This window comes from Plectropomus leopardus, chromosome 17, assembly GCF_008729295.1.
Source record: "Plectropomus leopardus isolate mb chromosome 17, YSFRI_Pleo_2.0, whole genome shotgun sequence".
In the NCBI taxonomy this organism is placed as follows: domain Eukaryota; kingdom Metazoa; phylum Chordata; class Actinopteri; order Perciformes; family Serranidae; genus Plectropomus; species Plectropomus leopardus.
In genome coordinates, this window is record NC_056479.1 from 1465054 (window position 1) to 1475912 (window position 10859).

The window sequence follows — 10859 nt, forward strand, 5'->3', positions numbered from 1 at the left end:
ACAATAGACCTGCCCTGTCTGTCCACAAGCTTCTTACATTTTTCAGACAAATATTTAATGCAGTATTTAGAGCCGGACAGGCAAAGAGCCTGAGCAAAATGTCTTAAAACCATCAGTGCTGATAGAAGGAGAACATTCCTTAGTTTATTATGTGAACTGTAAGAGATCACATACAAATACATCTTCAAGGATCGAGTCATATTACATGCTACATACCCACAGTGCAAAATGATTATCTGTACATTTACAATAACTTACTGGCTACTAGTTGCATTGCTTTCACAATAATTATATAATATTATAATAATTTCACAATTTATTGTGAAATATGACAATTACATCCAGTAAACTTCTGGAAATAATCACAACGTCTTTGTATCTGTCATTGTATCATTTCTACAGTAATAAGTTGTGAAGTATTACAGTTACAAAAATAAAATTTATTTTTTCCAGGATTGTACAGAATGTGACTGTGTGTGAATGTGTGTGTGAATGTGTTTGTGAATGGGTGAATGTGAGAGCGCTTTGAGTGGTCAGTAGACTAGAAAAGCACTATCTATCTATCTATCTATCTATCTATCTATATATATCTACAATGTAGACATACATATATATGTATGTCTACATTGTAGAGATGTTAACATTACCAAATAAAAGTTTTTTCTTTGTTCTTTTCGCATGTTGTCCAGAGTTTGTGCTCACCGTTATTTGACCATCAGGTGATGTTATCATAGTCTGTGTCCAGATTTAATTAAGGAGTGACTCAGGTAGCCAAATCCAGACAGACATAATCAGTTTAGATACCAGCAGCCTGAGCACAAGAGCTCATTTGTGGATTGCATCCTTTGCAGCTGCCGCTTGCCACTTTTGCAAACAGACACATTTAACAAATTAAGCCTGATTAAATTAGAACATTGTCATACCAGATGGAGAGCCAGGAGGAAACCACAGTTGAAAACGGCGAGGAAGAGTGCCACACACCAAATGGAGAAGGCCGAGAGGAGCAGGAGGAAGACGGAGAGACAGATGAAGAGATGGTGGTGGATGGCGGCATGGAGGATTGGAATGGGTTTATTTCAGGAGGGAGAGTGTTGGGTGAAGCAGAGGACGGGGAGGTGGTCTCTGAATGGAGACCTGGTGAACCGGTGACCCCACAGCATGTCTTACAGCTGGACAGTTACACTGAGGGTTAGTCAACTTTTTTTACAAGCAGTTAATGTTCCTCAGAACATGAAATAACCATGAAATAATAATTTGCATTCTGTGAACACTTTGAATTATCAGGTGGTTCAGTGTTTGAAATATGAGCTGTGAGTATACAGTGTGTTTATATGGGGAAAGGAGAATGTGGCTGAGAGTACTAAGAGACACAGGTGTTATTGTTGAAAATGGAAGGGGTAGGAAACAAATACAAAATACAATACAGTCCAGTTTAATTAATAGTATAAACCATTCCTTGTTTTGAGATTTATAGTGTTTATATTTGGAGACAGCCACAGATGTTGATTTAACTGTCTTTGGTGAAGTACACAAAACATTGTGTAAAGGGGTGTCCACATACTTGAAGGTACTTCTGGTGCTGAGCTAATTTTCCTGGTTTGGGCTCGTTCTAAATCCAGACCTAATAAACCTTAATGAAACCTAATGAAAGGGAAAAATCACAAAACTGTTTCACAATGTTAGATGTGCAAACAGCCATTCAATGGCCCGATCAGGGCCTTTGAGCCTAGAGGTAGATGTGGCTAGCCCCTTCATGCCATAAGGCTAAAAGACAGATAAAAGTGTGGCAACAGATTTGCACAAAATTCAAGCAACATTTTCAAAATGTCGATAAAGCGTTATTGCAAAATGTCAATTTTACATATTTTTTTAATGACAAAATTTCAGTGCTTTTTATCAATTATGGTTTATTGACTTACATATAAAACAAACCTCAAGCTCTGCTTTCTTTCACTTGTGTAACATTTCAAAAATAAGACATAGTCTAAGTAATAAGATAAGATAAGTCATTTACAACTATGGTTATTGTAAAATGACGTGTCTGTTTCCATTATTGCTGTGCATCTCTCCCCCTCTCTCCCTCTCTTCTCTGCTCTCTTTCTCTTTCCTTTTTTTCGTGATTGTATTTCAGTTGTTATTTATGACATGTCCATCCTGGAAGAGGGATCCCTCGTCATCCTTTGCCGCTCTTCCTGAGCCCCCCCCCCATTACAAGGGAGTTTTTCCTTAGGTGATGTGAGGGTCTAAGGGCAGCAGGATGTCGTACACTGTAAGGGCCTCTGAGGGGAACCGTGTTTTGTGAAAAGGGCTTTATTAATAAAACTGACTTGATTTGACTTGACATAGACATAGTCTTTAGTCCAAGCTGTTGTTTTTCTCCCATTTTGCTGTACAGTCAGTTTTGTTGAAGTCTCTGTTGGGCTGACACTTTCCTCTGTAGGGTCAGCCTCTGGTGAATCTCTAGCTCTCCCTGAGCAGAAAGAAAGGCGTGTTGCATTCCACCTTCTTCCATCACTCAGGAGACAGGGACACAGTCAAGGGATCACTGAACTGAGTCTCTCCCTTTCCAATGTGGAAAGGTTTCCGCACTCTGACCTGAGCCCCAGCAGTGACTTTGTGGGGCCTAGCACCTCTCTTGGTGTCCGTGTTTCTTTTACTTTTAGCCTGTTGTACCCCTGGGGCAGCCTCTAGCTCACCTGCTAGAGTGTGCGCCCCCTATGCTGAGGACTTTGCAGCGGCCCAGGTTCAATTCCAGCTGTGGCCCTTTGCTGTATGTCATTCCCCCTCTCTCTCCCACATTTCCTGTCATTCTACAGCTGTCCTATCAATAAAGAGAAAAATCCCCCAAAAATACACTTTAGCCTGTTGTACCCCAACTCTGGCCCTGATATGTTCATACTTTCCTCTGTCTCAAGGAGGTGGCAAGATATTGAGTTTTGTCCACATCGCTCTCTTCCTCAGAAGCTGAAAAGGGGACTCACTGGTTGTAGCATGGGTCGTGGCACGATAGCTGTGAAGCATCTCGGTGACCACAGGCTTCCAGGGAAGCTAGGACGCTTGTGCCGCCTGAATATTGTCCTTCAGCACTCTGTTAAAGTGTTCAACACACCTGTTTGCCTGAGGCTGGTGCACACTGGTGATGTGCTTGACGCCGCTTTCCCTCGGGAAATCAGCAAAGGTGGAAGACATGAACTGTGGCCCATTATCAGTTGTAATAGTGCAGGGATTTCCTTCATGAGCAAAACCAGAAGCCAGGAACGTCATGATGGTGGTTGTAATTGCAGTGGGCGTATAGGCTACTTCTGGCCATTTACTGAAATAATCCACGAGGGTGATGGCAACTCTGCAGTCATAGGCTCCACATTCAAATGGACCCACAATGTTGACTGGCACATGTTGGAATGGGAACCCAGGAAACTCCACAGGTTGTAATGAGGCAGGAAAAGTCTTGGCTGTCTTGTCACATGCCTGGCAAATTGGGCATGATGACAGACCAGTATGAACAAGGTCATCCATGTGAGGCCACCAGTATAGCTCTCTGAAATGCTGTTTTGTGTGAACCATGCCCTGGTCCCTTTCATGAGCTAGGTGCACAATCCGCTTTCGCAGAGACTTTGGGACTACCAGGGAAGATCAGTGGTGTCTCCAAAGTGAGTAAGGCTGTACCTCACCTTGAATTGACTTTTTCCCCCTAGGCTATCCTGAACTAATGATTTGTCATAGTTGCACAAACTCAGAGCAATCCTTGCATTCAGCTTTGAAATCAGGTAGGGGCAGTGCAGTCAGGAGAGGGGATATTTCAGCTATCTATGCCACCAAGTCCTGCTCAGACTCTGCAGCAGTTCTGGTGTCGTTGACAGGAAATTCAGTATTATTCAATATTCACTATTATCAGTATGCGGCTGTGTCAGGACAGCACCTAACCCATAGTCTGAGGCGCTTGTAGTAATGAATGTCGGCAGGCTGGAGTTGTAGATTGCAAATGCTGGGCTATTCAGGAGCATTTTTTTGAGCTTAGCGAAGCTTTGATCTGCTGCATCAGTCCACTGAAGCCAAGCCGAAGTGAACTCATGTGAACCGAAATAGTCCATCATTGGTTATGTAGGTGGTGAAGTTGCTATGAAGATTGAGAGGCAACTGATGGTAAGCAGAGCTCAAATCAATCTGGCTGTAATGAGTAGCACCAGTTAGTTCTACGCACAAGTCCTCCATATGAGGAAGAGGGTGACAGTCCATTATCACACTCTTATTTGGCTCACGGAGGTCAACACAAACCTCTGTGTTTCCGTGCTACCACTGGGGGACTCACAAATTTAAATGCATCCACTCGTTCTATGATGCCTGCTTTAAGTAAATGTTTCAGCTCAGCTGACACCTCCTTGCAAACAGCAGAAGTCAGCAGTAGACGTCTCAACTTTTGACGTACAGGTTCCACTGTGGGAGTTATTTGTACCTTGCGAATAAACCCTTTAACATACCCAAGGTGATCAGGTGAAGCAGGATCAACATTGTTCACTGTGGATCTTGGGGTAGTGACAGCAGAAGCTTTTGCATTGTCCTCTTTGGTTTAGCTCACTTTGCCACCAACAATTCTAAAGTTGAGTGCTTTAATTAGACCCAAGCTCAGCAGGGGTGATCCAGCTTTAACTATGTAGAGGGAGGCTGGGACTGTGCTGGCTTGATCTGGAATGGAAACTGTAACTGGTAGGCAGCCAATGACAGGTAAATCAGCCTGTAAATTGTCTCAGTATAGATACAGATGCACCGGTATCTACAAGTAGCTCAAGGATGTGAGGATTTCCTTGTGGAACTTCAATGTTGACATTATAGGTAATTTTATCAAAAGCCACAGTCGCAAGCTTGACATCATCGACACTCTTGTTTTTAACTGCTGCCTCCACCTGGCATGCGATTGCAAAGGCTTTGTTCAGTGTGAGATTTTTCTCAAGGAGTAACTTTTCCCTCGAGAAGTAACATTGGCAATGAGCTGATCTCTTATCATCTCACTTTCCATTCATCCATACGGTGTAGCTAAGGCTCTCAAAGCTGCCACATACTGCTTCGCGATTTCATAAGTTCTTTGAAGGCGCTGTCTAAATGTGTGTCTGCAAGCTACCACATTTGCTTTAGGAACGAAATGCTTTTCCAGCGCTGCCATGGAAAATGTTTTACCTTGATCTGGCAGAGTGTAGAAGAGTCAAGTCGATTGTAATTATAAAGCCCATTATCACAAAACACGATTTGTCTCAGAGGGCCTATGGGACATCCCTCTGCCTTAGGCCCAACTCCCCAAAAACAACCCCTGAAATGGGGGTCACGTTTCAAATGGCATTGGTGGGTCACCAACATGTTGAAGGAAGGGCCATGGGCTCGGCACTGAAACACTCATCCTTGTCGCCAATTTGTGGTGTCGGTGAATCAAGTAAAGAAACTGGCGTTCTCTTCAACACTTTATTTTTAATAGCGCGTGACACTTGTATTGTACACCTTGCAGTGTGAGTACTTCCTCTCTTCCTATCTATCTTCTGCCACCACACATCTTCTTCGCACCTGTCTCTCACTCAGTACGCTGTCCCAAAGTGACACGTTGTGGTCAGGGAGTGTAACAGCATATACAATAAAGTATGTAACAGTGTAAAACACAACACTGATAGAGTGCATTTAGTAATTTCACGACTATCACTATTGTTATATGATATGCTACTGTTAACATTATTGCTGTGCATCTCTCCCCCTCTATCCCTCTCTTCCCCTCTCTCTTTCTCTCTCCCTTTCTCTTTCCTTTTTTTCATTACCGTAATTTAATTGTTATTTCCAACATCTAGCCCTCTGAGGCAAACTGTGTTTTGAGATAATGGGCTTTATAAATAAAACTGAAATTGAAATTGATCTATTGCACGTCTGTCCATCCTGGAAGAGGGATCCCTCCTCAGTCGCTCTTCCTAAGGTTTCTACCATTTTTTTCCCCCATTACAGGGTTTTTTTTTCTGAGACAATGTGAGGGTCGAAGGGCAGGGGGATGTTGTATGCTGTAAAGCCTACTTAGACAAACTCTGTTTTGTGATAATGGGCTTTATAAATAAAATTGAACTGAATGTAATTGACATAACCTTTGAGGTTAGGTTGTACAGATTTTAGGGATATGACACATTTTAATTCTCTAAGAAATGACGTCATAGTAAGCAACAATACCAATACAGGTACTGGTGGTCTTCCATTTTAGGGTAGTTTTGCGGTGACGTGTGACGTGTTTTTTACACTTGCCAAAGTGGGGCACTGACTGAAGCAGAGGGGCATTAAGTACGAGAGCTGCTGCAGGCAGACACATCAGCATAGCTTTACTACCTACTGTAATTACCTACTTTGCAGTGTCTCATATTCCTGTTTAAAGTTTAATTTAAAGGATAAATAGAACAACCAATCGTAACACAACAGAGTGACACCACCACACAAATGTAAAATAAAGCATCCATACTTTCTTCAAGAAATTGTTCCTCCAAAAGTAAATAGTAACATAGCAAGAGTAAAGTCAAGACAATTTTATTTATAAGCCCATTATCACGAATCACAATTGGCCTCAGGGCTTTACAGCATACAACACAGACATGCAATAGATGTCGTAAATAACAATTAAATTACAAACAAAAAAAAACACACTGCACTTAAACTTCTATGATTTTATACTGAAAAAAAACCTGGATGTGTACATGCCAGCTGGCATATGTAATCTCGATGAAACTGCTAACTTAGCCAATCTTGTTTTGTGTTATCCTCATTACTATCAATTATGGGATGTTGGAACATGGGGGCACTCCCAGAAGTGTTGCTCTCTTCAGTTTCTCCCTGTCATCCAGTGTCATGACTATAAAACTCTGCTGAGGAGGTGAATACTCTTGTTGGCTGTGTGTGGCAGAGTACCTGTGTTCACCAGAGGACAACATCTACAATGTCAACTTCTCTCGCTTCAAGATCAGGGACCTGGCCAGTGGAGCAGTCATCCTCGATATTAAAAAAAACAGTCCAACAGGTACCTTTTATCTCTTTATTCTTACATGTGTAGAGATGCTTCATGTTCTGAGGAGGAGAGAAAATATAAGACTCAAAGTATTGATATTCTGAGATAACTTGATTAACTATGCTCAAACCTCATGTTATCTTTGGTTGAACTTTACAATGCATTTTTATACAGAGGAAAATAAATTCTCTCAACTTACCTATGTGAATGAAAAAAGAGTAGCAGCAGGAGTACTTCTGGTGCCCCTCAAACCACCACTGCTCATAGAAGGGAATACTCCATAAAAAGGAGGAACTTATAACCAAAAAACTGTGGTATAAAAGATTCAGATCCATGCACTCAGGATGGTTTGAAAAGCATTTGAAAAGGCCTTTAATTCATAAGGTTGGAAACATTCAGATACATCAGCATGTATTGGCTTGCATCTATAATCACTCAGTGTGTAATTTTTTTTCTTTTTCTCTCTTTATTTTTTTCCCCAGAAATTCAAGAAGTCATTGAACTTGATACAAACAGATTCATCCAGTATCATTTCTCCCCAGTGTTCCTGGCCCTCAGAGAGATCGGAGCTACGTAGGTCAAAGATATATACATATATATGTGTGTGTGTGTGTGTGTGTGTGTGTGTGTGTGTGTGAATAAAAGGCAATTCCTTCTGTCCTTGCCTAAAGACAACAACCAATCAAAAAAGACTAACCAGGGATACTACAGTGACTGATTCATATCATTTTTGTTATTTGGGAAGCAAAACTCTGGAGCTCAATATCTCAAAACTGCTCATAACACAAACAGAACCTAACAGTTCTCAGGTGGTAAACAATAAATAAAAGTTCTGAAATCACATGGGATCCCATGGTTTTTCTCTGCCTGTGCAGAAGTCTATCAGGTGTTATGACAGTGGAACCATGTATTAAGTTAATGTAAGTGTTTCCTTAGTGTTGACACTTAGAGCTGACAAGCTGTCTGTCTCTCAGGTTGGAGTTCACGGTGGGCAGCAGGGCGCTGAACCGCTTCCGTCTCATAGAGAGACACTTCTTCAAAAACTTACTGCTCAAAACCTTTGACTTTGAGATTGGCTTCTGCATCCCACACAGCAGGAACACCTGCGAGCACATCTACCGCCTGCCTGAGCTGGACCCAGACACAGGTACCACCTTCACACACAAATAATAAAATGGTTTCAAATGTCACGTAAGGCTCAGTCCATTATAGGAACTGTATTCATATTACCGGGGTATTAATAACCAACATTAATATTTTCTTTGCACATATTGCGATTTCCCTCAATCTTAACCCTTTGAAACCTGTATTGACATTAGTGTTATTGTGCCATTCACAAGCTGTTTAACCCTTTGAAACCTAAACCATTTATTTGAAAACATGCAGGGAAAAGGCATTGACCAACATGGCAAGAAATGCCCCCTCAGTCATTAAAATGTGATAAGAAAATTATCTACAAATATTTATGAAAAAGAGGGGAGGATTAGTGCTAAAAAAAAGGTAAAATATCAAGAAAACTATTTTTTTAATTATAAAATTTCTATGTTTAAAATTATTTTACAAAAAAATAAATAAATACATGTATTTCTTTCTTTTCAGCACTTTTTTAAAGGTCATTTTATTTATTCATTTATTATTATTATTTTTTTTTTTACTTATTTTCAGGTAACTTTCATGAAACTTTTTAACTTTTGACAAGACATTTGTAATGACTTGCGAAGTTGTTTGTTGCCTTCTTGGCATGATTTTGAGAAAAATCAGAGGAACCTGCTCAGGTAAATTATATGAACAGAAAACCATACGAATATTGAGTTGTTATAACCTGCCTTTTTAAGAAGATGTTGCCCTCCCATTTAAACCTTAATACTTCCATGGAACCATAATCACACAGAAGCATGTCACACATTAAAAGTGGAATTAACACATTTTTAAAAAGATGGTGTTATGATGTTTCAATGCTTAGAAGATAAAAAAACACTGTGTGTTGCTCTTAATCTGCATTACACACATCTTACAATGTCTAACTTTCTGAACTTGTTTCTTTTTTGCTTTGTTTAGTTGAGGAAATGATCTCCAGCCCATTTGAGACTCGCTCCGACAGTTTCTACTTTGTCAACAACAAGCTGATCATGCATCACAAAGCTGAGTACTCCTTTAGCCCACAGAGAGATAGGGATAATGTGAGGGAATACGGAAACAGTCAATGAACGGGTGCAGTATGAACTCTAATGTTGTTCCATTTACAACGCTTACAAATTATGCAGGTTGTATTATTGTTGTTTTATATGAGATGAAAGAAAATCTCAACTATTGTCTAAATCTTGGGATCAGCGATGATTGTTAAATTCAAATATGAAAACGCTGTTGTAGGTTTTTCACCTGCTATGTATACATGCATATTCTTCTTGTAGTTGTGAGAAGATGATTATAATAACTGTGACAAGTAAAAACATCGTGTTCAATTTAAGCCACACCCTTCTGTCACCCACTTAAAAATACAAATATTTTTTTCCTGGCTGCAACACTGTGGAAATATAGATGTACATATAGCTTACATACTACCCATAATTCATTGAACTATAGTTACATATGTAACTCAGTCTGGATTTGAATGTATATTCTGTACACTCCCAGGGAGCATATGAAAGCTAAAATGAAATGTTATGAGTTTGGTTTTTCACAGAGCAGTAATGTAAATGTTCTATATGCAAAACATAAAAATTACACTAAACAAAAATTTAAACACAACACTTGTTCTGACTTCCATTTCTCACAGGTCTTCGTTAAAGATCTAAGACTTTTTTTCATGCACTCTATCAATATATTTGTCAGATTTTGGTCTGTGATTGGTTAAAATCTGTGTCAATGAGCACTTCTAAGAAGGTGGATAATTCATCCTCCTGACAGGTGTGGCATATCAAGTTGCTGATTAACAGCATCATTACTACACAGTTGTGTCTTTGGATGGTCACTGTAAAAGGAAGCTCTAAAATGTGCAGTTTGATCACAAAACACAATGCCACAGATGGAGTGTGCAATAATAATAATAAAAAATTATATTATTATTATTATTATTATTAATATTATTATTATTATTATTATTTAATAATAATAACAACTATTTTATCTATAATATAGTATAGTATAGTATAATGACAACAATTTCAAGGTTTGAAACTTCTTTTACAGGTCACCAAATCACTGTGGGTGGCAGATGGAAGTTAGAGACACAAAAATGGTTCCTCTGGAATATCTAAGCAGGCATTAAAACATATCCATTTTGCTTACAGACAAAATTGTCTTTATTGTTGAAAAAAAAAAAAAGAAAAAAAGATCTGCAGGTTTTTAAAATCATTCTGCACTTGTGTATTGCTGTTAAATGATAACTTTGATATGATAACTAACTTTGACGGCCATAGAAGCAGATCCTGTGTTCACAAAGATTTTAATCTCTGCAAGTTGATGTTTATGTTGGAGTAAAAGGAATAGAAAGCAGCGTAAAACACTAAAACACAACAGTATGCTCAAAAAATGGTCAGTAATAATGTCAAACTAAATCTACAGTTTGGTCAGGACAGAAAGTGTGTAGCTTGTGTGTGCAGCTGTGTGAGTATGTGCATGTCGAGCAGTGTCAGAGAACATCACAGTGACAGAGGAAACACAGCAGCAACTCCACATCTCTGCAACACAGAGAGGAAAGTGAGACAGGCAGGCCAAGGTTTACAGGCTGATGGCAGAAGCAGAAAAAAATGGGAAGGGGAGGAACACAGAGGGAGGCGGGCAACAACACACACATCTGGAAACAATTGAGGAGAGAGGAAGAGAGACAGAGACACTGAGAGAG

At 39.8% G+C, this 10859-nt stretch overlaps 1 protein-coding gene across 1 annotated transcript; it reads left to right on the forward strand.

The window, feature by feature from the left end:
* Positions 1-926: 926 nt before the first annotated feature.
* Positions 927-9222, forward strand: unc119.2 (unc-119 lipid binding chaperone B homolog 2). Its single transcript, XM_042504309.1, has 5 exons — positions 927-1188; positions 6914-7027; positions 7498-7588; positions 7990-8162; positions 9074-9222. Exons 1-5 carry the CDS (start codon positions 927-929, stop codon positions 9220-9222), a joined length of 789 nt encoding a protein of 262 aa, XP_042360243.1.
* Positions 9223-10859: the final 1637 nt, after the last annotated feature.

What these genes read in the sequence shown, in the direction of transcription:
- unc119.2 (XM_042504309.1), top strand. Translation starts at nt 927, where the DNA reads ATGGAGAGCCAGGAGGAAACCACAGTTGAAAACGGCGAGGAAGAGTGC. An exon ending in GCTGGACAGTTACACTGAGG is followed by an intron (nt 1,189 to 6,913) that starts GTTAGTCAACTT and finishes TGTGTGTGGCAG; the next exon opens with AGTACCTGTGTTCACCAGAG. An exon ending in TGAGCTGGACCCAGACACAG is followed by an intron (nt 8,163 to 9,073) that starts GTACCACCTTCA and finishes TGCTTTGTTTAG; the next exon opens with TTGAGGAAATGATCTCCAGC.